This window comes from Eucalyptus grandis, chromosome 1 (assembly GCF_016545825.1).
Source record: "Eucalyptus grandis isolate ANBG69807.140 chromosome 1, ASM1654582v1, whole genome shotgun sequence".
Taxonomy (NCBI): Eukaryota; Viridiplantae; Streptophyta; class Magnoliopsida; order Myrtales; family Myrtaceae; genus Eucalyptus; species Eucalyptus grandis.
The window spans coordinates 21,903,891-21,922,001 of NC_052612.1; the positions used below are offsets into that span (position 1 = coordinate 21,903,891).

Sequence of the window (18,111 nt, forward strand, 5' to 3'; positions counted from 1 at the left end):
AGTCAACCCACTCTATATATAATCTTTGAGGCTACCCTCACCTCACAAAATCCTACTACATTCTAGTAGGGAAAGGAGAAGTAACTATTATTATTTTTTGGTAATTTGAAAACTACTCGAGTTCTTGAGGAAATGAAAAATTCTTTTCACATTCATATCTAAAAATGAGGCTAAGTAGTTGAGAAACTCTTAGCAGATTTTCCTTTGGGAATAAATTGACACTTTTTGTGTCTAGCCATTGTGATTGCCAAGTGGCAAAAACCATTATATAAAATGATTTTCAATGGTAAAAATAGACACATTTGATTGAGGGATGACATGGTAAAGCAGTTGCTTAAAGATGAAATCATGTCAATTTATTATATTATATGAAGTCAGAAATAAATTTGGTCAATCCCCTACCTATACATCTAAGGGAATAGGACTTAAGCCAATTGAAGAAAATTAATGGTGATGGTAACCCAATCTATGTGGTTGACAATTTTATGAATTAGGTTAATATGGGTAATAACAAGTTACTTGTTGATCTAGTGATACCCTATTAAAAATTATTGTCCTTGCTAAGGAGAGAATTATACAAAATTGCAAAGAAAAAGAGGCTAAGCTAAGCTCTTAATGAATCCCCTAGCTTTTATAGGTAGTGTATTAAATTGCAAAATACACTTGATGAAATCACCTATATAATGTAGAGTGGGGCTACTCTTACGAGAATTATTGGTGATAATTTGAAGAGCACTTATGAAAAAACTAAACACTAGCGTTGAACTACCAAATGTGTGGGAGTGTTATGTAATTAGTAAAAATTATAATTCACAAAAGAAATTCTTGATTCATAGAAGTTTCAATTTCACCAATAATTTCATGAATTATATTTCGTTCTTTCTAGGGTTCATTCATAGTTTAACAAGCACCAATTTCGATACATTTTGTTGCAATAATCCAACATTATTCTAATTTTTCTTTTCAAAACTTTTGAAATATGTGGGGATTGTTGGATATTTCAATAGTTTTGAAATATTTTTGAGAAGTTATGACCACCATAAAAGCCATCCTTTTTGTAATGGTTTTGCAACGGCCATATAACGATTTTCTAATGGCTTTATAATGTTTGATTTATATCTTTATAAACTCTTCATTATTTTATAATGGCTATACAATGGCCATCTTCTTCAATAATTATCAAAATGGTTTCCTAATGGCTCTCTCTTATATCTAAATATAAACTAAAGCTTCAAATCACATTAAAAAAGAGAGACATTGAATTAAAAAGAAAATTTTCCTTTTCTTTTAATTTTTTTCCTTGCTGGGTTATACACATAACGTTGTTCTTATTCTTTCTATTATTCAGTGTGGAATAAAGAAGAAACTATATTGTTTCTTGGGAGGATACCCTCTAAAGCCTCTCATAACAAGTTTAATACTCTAAAGAGCAAAATTATCCTTAAGGACATTACTTACACAAATCAGACAATTAATCTTATTATTCTCATCTTTTTCAATAGATTCCACCAATTCTTGTTTTTTTTTTTTTCATATAATCTAACATTTTCCCAACAATTTTTGTCCATGATGGATAGAAGTGGAAGTAGTTTTTGCTTATGATGGGGAGCGGTGGGAGAAGTTTATTTATTTTTTATCTTTTAACTTCCCACCATTTCATTCACATTATGGGAAGTTAAAAAAAAATATATATATATATCTTACGATCTACTATCTATAAGAGGTGTATGTTCTCCTCTAAAAAGATGATATAGAATAAAAAATTAATTGTATGAAGGCCTCTGTTGTTGCTTTAAGAAGGTAATTGACATTTGCGTTGTGGAATAAGAATATTTTCCTAGTGATCATATGTATACCATTGGGGAGTTGTAAATTGATCCATTAAATGATGGTGATTCAACCTGTATTTCTGGGCAATTCTCTTGTTGTTCTACAAGAGGTAAGTCAATTTTGAGAATTTAGACTATTTAAAATAATCTAACATTGGTATCGGAGCGATGTTGGTTGTTTCCTAGCACTAGTATTATTTGAGCATGATTTGAAATTCATATTTAAACTTGTTAGGAGTGTTAAATATGAGATATGTGATTTCTTGATTGCTCGATAGAGTTTAATGGCAAGTTTTTACACCCTTAATTTTATGGTTTGAAATTAGATGTGGTAGCCTATAACAGACGTGGTTTATTTTTTTAAACGTAACTTAGTATATTTAATAGAATGCGATTATTTCATGATGTCTTTAAATATTTATTTGTCATGTTTTAGAACCTAAGTTTTGCGCAAATTGAACAAAATTTATGATAGTAAGATAATTATAATACAAAGATGATTGGGAACATAGTGAATTTTTGATTTGGCATCTTTTATCAATTTATCATTACTTTAGTTTGTTGTTGCTGCAAAAAAAAGAAAAAGTGTTAATGTGAAAAATGTGCTAGTATTAAGTCTACATTTATTGTGTCAATGTGTAGTTGTCATTGATTATGGCTTCATCATTTAAGATCATCATGGCTAGCCTCAACAATGGTGAGAAACTAAATGGTAGCAATTTTAACTTTTGGCATTGAAAGATTTAGTACATATTAAAGAGTAAGAGGTTTTGGAAACCCTCAACCATACCATGGTTGAACTTGAGCAAGAAACTTCTGCTCAGCACAAAAGAAATGAAGAAGCTTATCAACTTGGAGACAAAAAAAATAACATTGCTCACATCATGTTATTGAGTTATATACAGGATGATCTCATATTTGAGTTTGAAGGTTTCGATAATGTTGAAGAAATTAGGTTGTCTTGAAAGATTAGTTTGGAGGTACGTCTACCACAAAATTGAGGAGGTTCACTCTCAAGTTTGACACCTATCAAAATCGACAAAGTCATACTACGAGGTAGTATTTTCTGGAGATGTCAAATATGATATGAGAGCTGAAGACAACATGCCATACCTTAATCGATGAATAGCAAATTCAGGTTATTATCAGGTCTTTTTCCAAATGTTAAGAGCATATGAAAATCAATAGGACACATGATGATGATTGCATAACTTTTGATGATATAGCACGCCATTTGGAGTTAGAGGATGATTGTCTAAAGGATGCTTGATCTTCTACACATGCTTATTGTTCTAAAACTAGTTTGCAAAAAGTATTAGCCTTCAATCACAAGAGGAACCATAAATTCAACAATACAGGGAAGGAGACTGGTCAAGCATCCAAGAAAACCAAAACCTTTTGATGCAAGAAACGAACTAGAAAGAGGGATAATGCCGAGACGAATTGATACAATTGTGGTATGTTGGATCACTTCGCTCGTGATTGCACTGAGCTTGAATGAAATATAAAATTGTTCCATTATGTTGTTTAATACTTTTGTTTCTAGCGCTATTATGCTTACTGAATCTCATCCAATGTGAACAGTAAACTCCATAGTAACAGATCATGTAGTTAGATACCAATGAGCATTTGTAAAATATCGTCGAATACAATTTAAAATCAAATGGATATATATATTGGAAATAACTCTAGAATTGAAGTGAAGGGTATCCATACTTGTAAATTATACTTACGTTATGGTTGAACTTTATTTTAACATGACGTCCTTTATGCTCTTGATAGTTGGCAGAACTTGGTTTATATAGTTGTTCTAGGCTTAAGTTATGATTTAAATTTTCATGGTAACTACTGTGTTGATATTAAGTTTGGAACAGTTTATTATGGTTTTGATTATATACTGAATGGTTTATACATTGATTATAACGTGTTTAATATTAATGTTGATGGTTGTTTTTCTTAATTGCATCTTCCTGTAATGTAAATATTGCTTCAAATGTGTGGCATGCTAAATTAGGTCATATTGGGTTAGAAGTAATGAAAGGATTAGCTAAAAAAGGATTTTTAAGGTCACTCACTAAAATTGATCTACCTATATGTGAGCATTGTCTAGTAGGAAAAACAACTAGAAAACTAATGTTAAAAGAACCAAAGCTGAACTTTCAATGCAACTTGAACATTCTAACATTTGTGGTCCATTACATGTGAGGGCCATATTTCATCACTTCCACAAACAACTTTACACTTTTTGATTGTTTTTTCTAATATCCCATAAGTCAAAAGCATTAGAGTGCTTTAAACAACATATGAGTTTTGTTGAGAATTAGTTAGACAATATAATAAAAACATTAAAAACTTACCATACATGTAAGCCTCTATCTAAACAATTCAAATTTCTTTATGATGAAAAGGATCTTGTAAGACGTTTGGCTATTCCTACGACTTTGCAACAAAATGTTGTTGAAAAAAATGAATAAAACCCTATTGAAAGTGGTTAAGTCTATAATGGTACAAGAAAATCTACCTATCTCATATAAGGAGATGCATTATTGATTAATACATATATACTTAATCATGTGCCTTTTAAGTCAATCACTTTCACTCCTTATAAATTTTGGACTAGTAGAAAATCAAATTTAATCAATCTATGACCTTGGGGTCTATAGCATATGTTCATAATTCTTCTCATAAATATGGAAATTTAGGTCCTAAAGGGAATAAATGTATCTTCATTAGATACTTTGAATGATCCAAAGGGTATATGTTTACAAGGGAACAAGTTTATTGAAGTGTGATTGAAATGGAGTCTGAGATGTCATATTCTTGGAGAACAATTTTTCTAGTAGAGATAAGATTGATGAAGACTTATAATTATATAAGATAGAAGATCCTGATAAAAAATACTCAATAATATTGAGGGAAATGAAAATTTACTTCGATATACAAAATCTAGTGGGAATATCGCATTGCCTAGTAAATTGATTTTAAAAGAAGTTCAGTTATATAAAATTAATCATATAAATATTCCTCATTATCAGTTTGAGATTGAAACATAAGTATTTATGATTGCTTTATGTGACGATGCAAGCGTTAGACCGTCAAAGAGACTTTCTCATCTCCTTATAGAAAAGAATGAAGCAAAGCTTAAGATTATGAAATGAAGTCTACGAGAATAAATTATGTCTAGAACTTGGTTGATCTACCACTTGAGCACGAGGTAATTGGGAATAAATGAATTCTCAAGATCAAGCGTAGGGTGAATGGATTTGTTAAAAAAATATAAATTTTACCTTATGGCGAAATTATACACAATAAGAGGATATATAATATAATGAAATCTTTTTACCAATTGTAAGTTTTGCATTCATATCCTTACCTCGGTTATTATCACGAATTTGGATTGAGAATTTCATCAAATGAATGTAAATGCAACATTTCTCAATAGAGAACTAAATGATGAAATCCATATGAAACAACTGGTAGGATTCATAGCTAAAAGTAAGAAGGGGTGTAAGGTTTGCAAGCTTCAATGACCATATATGGCCTTAAGCAATCATATAGACAATGACACTTTCGTTTTCATTGAGTCATAACTTTTTTTGAATTGATGATGATTAAAGAAGATAATTGAGTATATATTAAGCAATCCGAGGATAAATTTATGATTTTATCACTTTATATTGATGATATTCTATTAGCTAAGAATAATAAAAGTTCGGTTATCATCATAAAATAATGGTTATCCTCTAATTTTGAAATGAAAGACATCGAAGAGGCTACTTATAAGAAATCGTTCAAGAAAACTTCTTGCTCTCTCATAATAATATTATATTATAAATATTCTTGAACGGATTATCATACAGCATTGTAATCCCATTAATACTCCTATCATACAAGACGAAGACCTAAATTCTAAGATGTGTCCTAAGATTCTAGAAGAAAAGAAAGAATGTAAATAATTTATTACTTTAATGCATTCAATTGCTTGATGTATGCTATGATGTATACTTGACTCAATATTTGTTATGTCGTGTGATTAGTGAGTCGATACCAGTCAAATCTAGGAAATGTATATTGGAAAGTAGTTGAGAGGATCCTAAAATATTAAGAGGCACAATGGAATATCAACTTTGTTATCAAAGAAACAATTTATGTTTATCGGGTTACTCAAACACTAATTAGGTAAGAATTTTGCTTAATCAAATTGTAATCTCTTGTAGTAGTGAGAAAAAGACATGCATAGCTCTATTTACTATGGAGGTTGAATTTATTACATGCTTTGTTGTAGTGCAAGAAGTAGTATAGCCAAATTGATTCTCAAAAAATTTAGCCATTGTCATTAACATTCCATGACTAGCGACAATTTATTGTGATAATTAGGTAGTTATTATCAATGTAAAAGATTCTAGATATCATGTCGAACAAAGCACATTGATATAAAAATAATTTCAATAATGCAAAAAGAAATTATCTTACAATATATTTATACAAATAGAATAGTTGTTGATCCATTCATTAAGGATGCGCCTGGTAATACTCCAATTTCTCTTCTTCTTCTTTTTGTTCTTTTATTCTCTAAAACAAAAAAAGAACATAAATTCATTTAATAACATTAACTAATTTTTCTACTCCCAAAAATAGAAAAGTAACCAAGGAATAAATTTAAAACAAATACAAAAATTAGAAAAAAAAAAGTAACTTCTTGTTACTAGAAACAATTTCTAGAAATAAGTAGTTTTCTTTCTTTTTTTTTCTTTTTCTTCCTTCGTTGTTCACTGCCACCCACCTCCTGCTACTAGTTGTAGGTTGCCAATTGTGCCAGCTAGACGAGGAGGAAGAAAAAGAAGAAGAGAGGGAAAAAAGAAAAATCTAAAAAAAAATTATTTGAAAAATTAAAATAAATTCTATGTTTTTAAAAAAAAAAAAAGTGGGTTATACCAAACGCATTGCTATTCTTTTTCTATTCTTAGAATATAATTTTTTTTGTAGTTACCAAACGCATTCTTTTACTTAGAAATTGTTCCAGAAAATAAAAATAGAAAAAAAAATTCCAAAAAGAAATTGTTCCTTGGAATAGGACTATTACCAAACACATCCTCAACCTATTTCTAGAGACACGTTGTTGACCCACATGATGTCTCTAGGATTGCATAGAATATACTATGTGATATTGTTTAGGATCATTGAATTGTGTATATGTACATATATGAATTGTATTTGTTTATTTTCATTGATGAATTGATGTTTTATCAATTAATACAATTTGTTATGAGTCTAGTACAAACAAACAAATGTTATTGAAATGTAACTCATACTACATGTGCTTTATGTGATTAATAAGAGAGATGAGTGAAATAATTCATATTTACTCTTCATATGAGTCCTTGAGGTAATTTATAAATTAATTATCCTCAATTTGTGTCCTATATGACTTTTGACTATGTTATCAAAGTAACATATCAATATTGCTACATGAGCATGTTACCGGCTGTCATAGATAAACATTGCTTTATGGGACATGTTTAGGAAAGTAATTATTCTGAAAGCGAGAGACATAAGTGCGAAAAAATAGGCTATTGTTGTTTTACATCTACTATGTATCAACTAGTCGACCAATTATATCTCCTTATGTGACTTCAAATATAATTATGGATACATGGTGATTTAAGAATAGTTAAGTATAGTCTTTAAGAGATATGTATATTTAGACTAATATAGCAAAATATGTTTAAGGCATTGCGAGACATTATTTTTTTTCCCTAATAGGTGCATAGTTTGAGCTTCCAAATATAGGTATACTCATTGATTGTCCACATGACTTACTACTAAAATAAATGAATGTGGAATGCCTTACATATTCTTGACAGGGCATTATCAAACCCAACATATTTGAGTCGAAGATGTTTCATTATGAGCAGTTTTCACCCATGATGGGCAAAGGTGGAAGTAATTTTCACCCATGATAGGGAAAGGTCAGAGGAGTTTTTATTTGTAACTTCCCAACATCTTATTTGTGACTCCTGCCATCTCTTTCACATTATGGGAAGGAAAAAAAAATTCCCATGATCTGCTATCTACAAGAGACATATTGGCATATGCATTGTGAAACAAGTATATTTTCCTTGGGACCAAATTTAGACCATTATCGAGTTGTATATTCATCCATTAAGTGCTGGTGATTCAACCTATATTCTTGGTCATTTATCTTAGGTTGCGTTTAGCATTCGAGATAAATTTTGGGATATGATATGATTTATCCTATCCTACGTTTGATACTCACTCAGGACATAATAAAGTCGGATATAAATTAGATATAGACAGAATAAAATTATCTCATGGGAGATGTGGAATAAATGTGGATATGATTTCTAATGTCTATAATAGGAAAGTTATTTTTCTCAAATAACAAATTTATTAAATTAACAAAATTGAAATTATATTTCAATATAAATAATATTTGAATTCTAATTTAAGAAATTAAAAATTAAAAATAAATATATATAATTTTAATTAATCCTATTTTAATTTATACATTCAACTTTAATTCTATCTTACAATAAACATTCAATCTATAATTAAATATTTATATTTATTACATAGGTTAGGTATTTTTGTATTTTAGGTATGTTAGTACAGTTTACTATTTGTTAAAATTTTATTAAAGAATGATGAAAGGGGAAAAAAGAAATAATAAAGAAAACAATATAAAAAAGAGGAAAATAAAATAAAAATAAATTAAGGAATAGTGTTACAAGAGATTTTCATCTCCGAAACATTTAGGTTCATTTATAATGATATGACGTTTATATAAAAAAATATATATACATGATATGATGTGAACATATTCAACTTTAATACTGCGATTCACCAAATAATTGATAGGCTATAAAAAAATCTCAAGATTTTATATTATATCATATCCAATCCTATTCCGATTAGAAATCTTGACAACAAAATGTAGCTTTATTGTTTTACAAGAGGTAAGCAATTTTTTAAAAATTTAAGACTATCAAAATAATCTAACATTTACACTCAATTGATGCTCATCGTGTGTTTTACAAGATGACCATAAGGCGAACCCATGACAATAGGGCCTATTTTGTCTAGTCCGAGAATTCCTTAACATGCTTGCATTTCATCGATTGATTTGTTGGTCATTACGCATGGTTTTGTGGATTTTCATTGCCATCTTTGCTTTGTATGTCATATTTCCATGTTCATCATCTCGGTGGTGTTCATCAAGGATTAATGGTGAGTCAACAAATCGCCTCGCTCTCTAGAGTCATAGTTCCGTGGGTAACTTTGTGGATTTGTCCTTCTAACTCGCATGTTGGCCATTTTCCATGGTCGTCTGATTGGCTATGGTAGGTTTGGTCACTGTATGATGACGTTAGGAGTTGGTAGTTGATGGCCACCGTTCTAGTGATGGTCAAGCGTCGTCTTGGTCGCGGGAGCGCAGCGTTCTTGTGATGGGCCAAGCATCTTCTTATTCGCCGAAGAGCAGCGTTCTGGGGGTTGACGAAAGATGTCATCGGTAAAACTCAGGGTCATCAGCGTTGGAGGCTGGCCGCCTGAATGCAGGCCTCGTTGGAGGAGAGGTCGGCTAAAGGTTTTCGGGAGATTCGGGCTTGGGCTTGGCGAAATAGAAGTTAAGCCGTGAATTTAGCTCAGGCTTCATTTTAGGGCTTTGGGCTGGCTAAAAAAGGTAATTAAGCCTTCAGCTTGGTCCTGTTGTAGTGTAATTAAGCCCAAGGGGTTTGGGCTTTACCGATTAAGAAGTTGGGCCTAATATGCAATTCAGCATTTTACGGGGGCCTAGGCTGAACTGGGCTTAGCCCAGGTTCAGCCCTTCTTCTGGTCCGGTCCAAGGGCTCGGTCCAAGTCCATCTTATCAGATCAATAAAATAAAAAAAAAAATAAAAAAATAAATTAGAAATTTGGTTAGGAAAAGGCCACGTCTTGTTTTCTTAGTGTAATACATGCTTTTGCTTGGTTGAACACTAGCTGATTTGTGTGCTTAAATTTAAGTGTTTAATTGTCCTTACTCATGGATGCTTCCATTTCTTTTCCATTTTGTGTATGCATATTCTTCAGCAATTTCTTTAGGTAGGGTTTAGAATTCAGTTTAGGGTTAATGATGTTAGCCTACTACTTTGCGAACGCAAGTAGGTGTTAATTATCATTAACCTTAATTAATAAATCCTTTCATCAATTAGGAGTGATGGGGATAATCGAATTGCATGGACCTTGATTTTTGGTTGATCATAAATTGTGTGAACCTGTCGATGCTTGCTTTGAGTTTTATATGAGTTGATTTCAAATTAGTAATTGACAACTAGTGGCCGACAAGATAAAGGCGGCAGTCAATAAAGAAGGGCAACTTACGGAGGCAGCTCAAGGAGGTGTCTAGTATTAGGGTCGTTAATCTAGTTTAGTGTTAATCAAGCCAACTTGGTTAATAAACTTAGGTTTTAATAATCAAACTAGTGTAAGTTTTACTCTAGTTTAGTGAGTAAAAACTAATTAGACTCACGATCATCTTCTTTAATAATGGTTAGTTTAGGTTAGGCTAGTCTAGTCGTGTAACAAAACAATTAGAATTAGGCACGCTCTAATCTAACTCAATTTTAGGAGCAAGGATTGGTCTCTAATGTCAAAGTTATGAAGGATCATGTCCCGTGGCTCATAACAAGGCCATGTACTTTTTGCCCAACTTGTATTGGGTTTTCATCTGTCAATATTTGATTGTTTACTTCAAAGTCATTTCAATGCTTTCCATGTTAATTTCTCTCTCTAGAATGATTAGGATACATAGTCATAATAAACCCTACAAAAACATTTGCTTGCTCACTTAGTGAATTAATGCCTTTAGGACATAAATAGTAATCAAGAGTGAATAGCCACTAAGATAACATACCGAAAGAGCACTAATAGGATCATTAGTGTAAACAAATCCCAAAACTTATAAATCCTAGTTGGACAAGAATTGAAACAACTCTCCCGCATCTTGATTGCTTTTTAGCTAACCCCAAATGGCTAGCAGTGAATCCTAAAAATATTATATTATTAAAGATTTCTAAAATGAAATGTTTAGCGTCACACGAGATATGGGCTTTAGTGAGCCCACGTCCTAGTTAAAAGACTATTTTGGATTCTTAGAATCATTTGATTTGATGGACTATTTGGACTGTCTTTCGAGTAACATCTCTAAAACTAATCCCCACCTTTTGGTGGGAGGTCGCATCAAGTCCAGTTGACATTCGTTTCTCTTTAGTTATTCATGTATGTGCCAAATTAATTATGTTTGGGTCTCTGTTCCCGCACGCAAAAGGGTGAACTCATACTCAATCCCATTAATGAAAATTTCTCAATTAATTGACTCAGTAGGATATAATTTTGAACTGATTTTAAATCAAATGCACCAAGAACCTACCTTGAATTGGGTACCCAAGAATTGACTGGTTTAAAGTTGGGAACCAAGATCCAAACTGGTCCCCGATGAACATGCTTGGAACCAGCCGGCTAAGGCTAGTCCATTTGGTTCCTAATTTCAACTAATTCAGTTGCCCACCCCTAATCAAAATGTCATATGATTGAGACGGAATTGATCGATTTCTATCACTTACTTGAGGTACATGCATGCAAATAACGCAACACATAATGTAAATGGAATTCATGAAATGGTCTCTATAGTTTATTTAGCTGATCCAAAAACACTCAAATACAAGAAGGAAATCATGAAAATGAGGGAGGAAAAAAAAAAAAAGAAGCTAATCCTCGTCCAAAGGCGAGGAGTTGTGAACAAAACGGTCACGAAATGACCATAATGAGTCCATGGCGTTGTTACTGCACCTGAAGTTTCTTCCTGACCTCCGCCATGAAGTCATAGACCCTGTGCTGGTCGGGCAACGATTTGGCCACGCTTTCCCTCTGCATGCACCGCTTGGCCCATCCCACCAACTTGGGGCACTCATCCTCGATGCTACAACTGGTGAATGTCTCCACAGCATAGAACCAGCAATAGAATGGCATTAGCGACACATCCACAAACCCAAACCTCTCACCTCCAAAGTAAGCCCTGTCCCCAAGCTCTCCCTCCAACAGCTTCAAGCCCTCGATGAAATCATTCTTCCCCGCCTCCTGGGCCTCCCCCGTCGACCACCACACCATCAGCCCTGCAGGAAATATCTGCACCGTCATGTCATGTCACTTTGATGTTAAGTACACTTACCAAGAAAACGATCCAAAGATTGGGTGCTGTCCGTCTTACCTTGTTGTCCACGTAGTCGGCCCAGAACCTGGCACGGGCACGCTCATGAGGATCAGAAGGCAAGAGAGGGGACTCGGGACCCCAGGTCTCGTCGATGTACTGGACGATGATGTGGGACTCGCAAATCGGCTTGCCATTATGGATGAGGATGGGGATTTTCTTGTGGACTGGGTTCATCTGCAAGAGAAGGGGGCTCTTGTTGCTGAGAAGTTCCTCCTCCCTCTGATCAAAGTGCACGCCCTTCTCTCTGAGGGCGATCCTGGTCCTCATCCCGAACGGACTCGGCCAGAAGTCCAACAATATCACTTCCTCTGCCATTGAAACTTTGGTAATCTGCACACAAGAAAGCTTTTTTATGGTGAAGTGAGGCTAAAAGCATGAGCCACTTATGTAGCGGGAAGAGAACATTGAGTTGACTTTTTTCTGTCGATGCGATGTTTGAGAGGCCGCTGAATACCGTCATTGCTCGCGTTACTGACAGTTCCAGTCCGGCCGATTAGATAATGGATTAGGTGTCGCATGAACGAGACATGTATTGCTATCATATTATAATTACTATTATTTATATTGGTGGTCGCTTGTTCTTTCTCGTAAAGCTGTAATAAATCGTACTTTTATGGCGCAAAGATAAATTATTATAACCATATAAGTTCATTACAAATTTTACTTTAACGGAAATATCTAGATAGAATAGTCCACAACGAATATGATATGACGTATTGAGTTTATTACAAATTTAGGTCCATAACGAGTGCATGAAATATTTGCAAATTCAGATACTCTTCAATGTGAATCATAATGAAGCTTGAATAAAATAAATTTGAAGATCATAATTGTCACACCCCAAGTCCTACATGGATGGAGGTGACACGGACATCCTTCCACCTGAAGGATGCAGCCTCAAACCATACCCAAAGTCCATATCAAACTTCAACATTATACATTTAAAACTCAAGACATGGCTCATTATTGCCAAACAAAAATATGATAACTTACATGAACAAAATGCATTATATGTTACCTTAACCTAGCTATATCAAATAGCAAAATTTCTCATTAATTGTTATGAGTCCTTCCCTTATGGGCCGAGTTTTGGCCCAACATGGGTGAACGAGCTAGGTTTTGGCCTAACATGCTTTATAAATAAAAATCATCGTCTCCCACTAGCACATAATGGGCTGAACATCCTTTCTACAACGTTTATATTAGTAAATAATCTGTATGACTAGCATATTTCAAGAGCTCGTTGTTATACATCTATTATGAATATATAACAACTCAAATTGAGCATTTCATTTTTGAGTAGATATAGTATGCAATATCCTAAATCGATCAATCACATTTATATCTCTCTCAATCTTTTTTTTTAATTATAATATATATTATATATTATAATTATGATTATCCCAAACTAATCATAATTGATCGACCAGTGAAGACAAAACTAGAATGTCATATCTCAAACTCGATCTTCCTCTTTCCTTCAAACTATCAATTTCAGTTTAACTTGTTTTTCTAGAAATGTCCAATTAGATCGAATCAATTCATAATCATTGCCAATATTCTAAGATAAAAAACATTAAATAGAAATCTTAAGAACAAGTAAGAGTCATGAGAATACTTAATTGAGGAACTTTTTTCTCAAGAGTCTCACATGGTATAAAAGTTGATATCAAAACTTCGACCACTCTTATTGGTCGTTTCATGCATATGTAGTATGAAATACATATTACAATATTAACTCCTTTCTCATGGAGCATATGTTTTCACTTTCAATACTGTACAAATAATAGTTTAGACATACGTAATATCTAACTTTAGTTCATGTATCCATTCTTTCAAAGAATCCATTAGAACTCACATTTAATATCAAAGACAAATAAAGTAAAATATGTGGGTTATTTTACTTTCGGATATAATAAATATTATGTCATTATCTTAACACAGTTAAGATAATATCTATATTTTAAGGTTGAGCTTTCAATTATCACATAGATAAGAAGTTTTTTTAAAAAAATTCTTATCTTTATTTATCACACGGTAAATAAAAACGATTACTCATGTGAGTAAGCTAATATCTTATTTGTCCAACATATTTTCTTGATATATAATGTACTAAGTATTAAGATATATAAACGTCAAACAAAAACTCATAGGCATTAATAATGAAAGACAATTTCATTAAATTCAATAATTGGGAAATTACAATATTCCGTACATTAGCCCCTATGCAATCCTAGAGATTTTACATGAGAAAAAAAATACATCTCTAGGTATTAATTTTGTCATGGGATCTACTATAATTATATACGTAGATATGTACTCTATATATATATTGGTAAAAACAAGTTCATATATTTTTGTGCAACTATATATATGACAAAATTATACTTTGTATCTATTTGTTTGGTCTTGTCATGATATTTCGGATTCTTGGTGTACGTTATCTTTACTTGGCTATCGTAGTTAACCAACAATGAATTTGTAGTATCCTTAACTACGCCTAAATAAAAAAAAAAAAATCTCTTAAGCCAAACGCCCTCTTATATAGTTATTGATAATGCCACGAACTTGGCTTTCATCGTGGAAAAGATTATACAAATTTACTTCTTACTACTCCAAGATATAACACTATTATTCAATAAGAAAACAAATCTAAAGGTATGTTTCCTTTCATATAAATCTCATTTCCAATCGGTATCTAAGTTGCCTTCAAGTTGTAGATCTTTTCTTTTGATAACTTAACGAATAGTCAGCAGTTCTCTTTAGATACCTTAGTATTCTTTTGACAGCCATCCAATGTGGTTGACTTGGATTGAATTGGTACCTACTTACCATTCCAACTGTAAAATATATGTTAGATCTTATACACATCATAACATATATTAAACTTCCAATAGTACTAGCAAAAAGAACACATTGCATTTGTTTCTTATCTTGTAGTCTTTGGACATAGTCTATGACTCAATCTTTCATCTTTTGCAATTTAGAGTATCTATAGATTTATAGTCTTGCATATGAAATCATTCAAGAACCTTATTTATATATGTCTCTTGCGAAAAAAATAATGATCTCTCCGAACGATTTCTTAAAATTTTAACTCCAAAAATATATGTAGCCTCATTCATGTCTTTCATCTCAAAATTAGAATATAATCAACTCTTAACAATATTAACAAACTCTATATTGCTTATGGTAATCAGTATATTATTAACATATAATAATATGATCACAAATTGATATTTGGATATTTTACATATACACAATTATCCTCAGCAATCATTATAAAATCATATGCCATTATGGTATTATGAAAATATATATACCATTATCTCAATGACTGCTTAAGATCATATGTTGATCTCAAAAGTCAATATACATTTTATTCTTGACTTTTTGAAATAAAACCAATGAGTTGCTCCATATAAATTTCTTTTTCTAATTCTCCATTGAGAAAAACAATCTTTACATTTATTTGGTGTAGTTCAAGATTCATACTAGCCACTATTGCTAGAATAAGGGAAATTGAGGTAAATCTCATTATAGAAGAAAATGTTTTTTCATAATCAGTTCTTTCTTATTGATTATATCTTTTTGTCACAATGCGAGCCTTATATCTCTCTATTGAGCCATCATTTTTATGCTTTGTTTTGAGAACCGACTTGTTCCTAATAGTTTTGCGTCCTTTTAGAAGATCAACTAGTTCCTAAACATGATTTGACTTTATTAACTCCATTTCTTCTTCCATTGCACGTATCCATTTTTTCTTATTAGGACAATTTAGAACCTCATTTACATTCATTGGCTCATTTTCATCTTGTGAAGCAATCATGAAAGTTTTTCCTTCAATATCAAAACGTCGATGAAGAATACTTTCGCGGTTGTCCGCCGTACGGGAGATTATACATTTTGCACATTATTTTTCATTATGCTTTCACTCAGATTAAATGATGACAATATATTCTCATTAAGTGGTTATAACTGAGACTGAGTTGAATTTAATTCATCACTTCTCACATTACATCCACTTGGATGAACTCCATTAAGTTCATTATTTTGATCTAAAGTTTCAAATAGAGAGTAGTTCTCACATATTTCGCCACTTTTAGGAAATTCATTCTCTAAGAATGTGACAGCCTGTGATTCGAATTCAGTTATACTCTCATTAACCTGCTCATCTATAAACACATACTATTTCAAGTATTCTGAGTATTTTATAAAACTCGATGACCCAATTTCCCACCCCCGTGAGATAGCTCGTGAGTTCAAGTAGTGTAACTCCATGGTTTAAGAAAAATTAAGTCAGATTTTGTACATGTCCATAACTCATACATAGTATAAATAATTGATTTGGAAGACACACGATTAAGTATATACACAACAGTTAATAAAGCGTCACCTCAAAAGGTGATGGGTAAATTAGTATGCGTTATCATGGGCCTAACCATTTTTAGTAGGGTTCTTTCTCCTTTCCGTAACACTATTTTATTGATGAGTATAGATAATAGATAATTATTTTCTATTCCTTTTTTATTATATAAATTTTTGAACTCATTAGATAGATATCCTCAACCTCGATTGGATCTTAATTTTTTTATTTTCTTATCTAGTTGATTTTCTACTGAGCTCATAAACTTCTTAAAATAATTTCATGCTTCAGATTTATGAGAAATTAAATAAACATATCTTAATCGAGTATAATCATCTATGAACATGATGAAATATACAGCTAATTCTTTGCTCTCACATTTAATAGACCACATATGTCAAAATGAATTAAATACAAAATAAATTCAGTTCTCATATCTTTTTTAAATGGTTTCATTGTCATTTTTTTTACTAGATAATGCTCACATATGAGTAAATTGATTTTTTTTTTTAATATTGTCCAACAAGCTCTCTTTGGCTAATCTATTTATTCGTTGTTGGCAAATATGACTAAATCTAGCATGTTATACATTCACATCATTATCATACGAATTAGAAGACGTGAAAAATGAATAATAAACATTGGCATTACTATAGTCAATATCTAACGCAATAATACCATCTAAAAAGTAATCACAACCAAAGTAATTTGTATCCAAATACAAATCAACATTACTATTATGAAAGTTTAAACTAAAACCAAGTTTAACAAATTCTAACACAGATACTAAATTCTGACGAATTTTTGGAGTATATAATATATATTGTAAGAATAAAGTGTGTCCACTACACATATTTAATTAGCAAGTGCTATCCATTTTATTTCATTTATGGAATTGTTCCCTACATAGATTCATTTCATTTCAGTAAGAACTCATCAAAACTCTATGAAGATATTTCCTATTATTCGCTATATGGTTTATTGCTCCTGAATCTACAATTCACAAAATATTAGATTCAGCTAAAAATATAGAGTTTAAGCTCTCAAGAATATAATAGGTATTTATCTTCTTAGGCTTGCCACAATCACGAGTATAGTGACCTTTCTTACTGTAGTTGTAGCACTTCACCCTTAACATTCTCTTCACATGAGGATGCTTTCATCTCTCATGTTGAACAACTCTTGGTTTCTTACTTGAAGGGCTCACTCCCTTGCATTTTCAAATTTTGAACAAACCAAGACGCTTATGCTTGGAGTTTGAAGCATCTCGTGGGCTAGAACCACCATAATAAATATTTATTTCCAACTTAGCCATTGGGAGGCGGACCTTTGCCAGCTCAAGGTGGCGCATGGCATCCTCAAGTTCTTCCATAACCTAGTTTAGAGCTTCTGATGTTTTTTTTTTCTTTTCTAGCACGTATTGAATTTTCATATTCAATATATCTTAGTTCTTGCCATTCAATTGATCTTCTTTGTCTAGTTCAGCAACTATATTCTTAGAAGTTGAAGCCATTATATCTGAACATTTCAGATATATTTGCACGAATTATTAACATTTAAGTATCTATTTTACATAAACTAATCATTTTAATGAATAAGATCAAATAAGACTTTAGAGTCAAAAGGCCATCGTGTTTTCAATCATT

The 18,111-nt window shown here is 32.0% G+C and overlaps 1 protein-coding gene across 1 annotated transcript; it reads right to left on the minus strand.

Annotated features, from left to right (window-relative positions):
- Positions 1 to 11,569: 11,569 nt before the first annotated feature.
- LOC104433117 (glutathione S-transferase U19) lies at positions 11,570 to 12,428 on the minus strand. The gene is made up of 2 exons (XM_010045769.3): positions 12,097 to 12,428; positions 11,570 to 12,014 (listed from the first exon to the last, which is right to left on the minus strand). Exons 1-2 carry the CDS (start codon positions 12,412 to 12,414, stop codon positions 11,670 to 11,672), a joined length of 663 nt encoding a protein of 220 aa, XP_010044071.2. The 5' UTR covers positions 12,415 to 12,428; the 3' UTR covers positions 11,570 to 11,669.
- Between the last annotated feature and the right edge of the window lie 5,683 nt (positions 12,429 to 18,111).

Coding starts and splice junctions, on each gene's coding strand:
- LOC104433117 (XM_010045769.3), bottom strand. CDS start 12,414: ATGGCAGAGGAAGTGATATTGTTGGACTTCTGGCCGAGTCCGTTCGGG. Junction 12,015..12,096: donor CCGACTACGTGGACAACAAG/GTAAGACGGACA, acceptor ATGACGGTGCAG/ATATTTCCTGCAGGGCTGAT.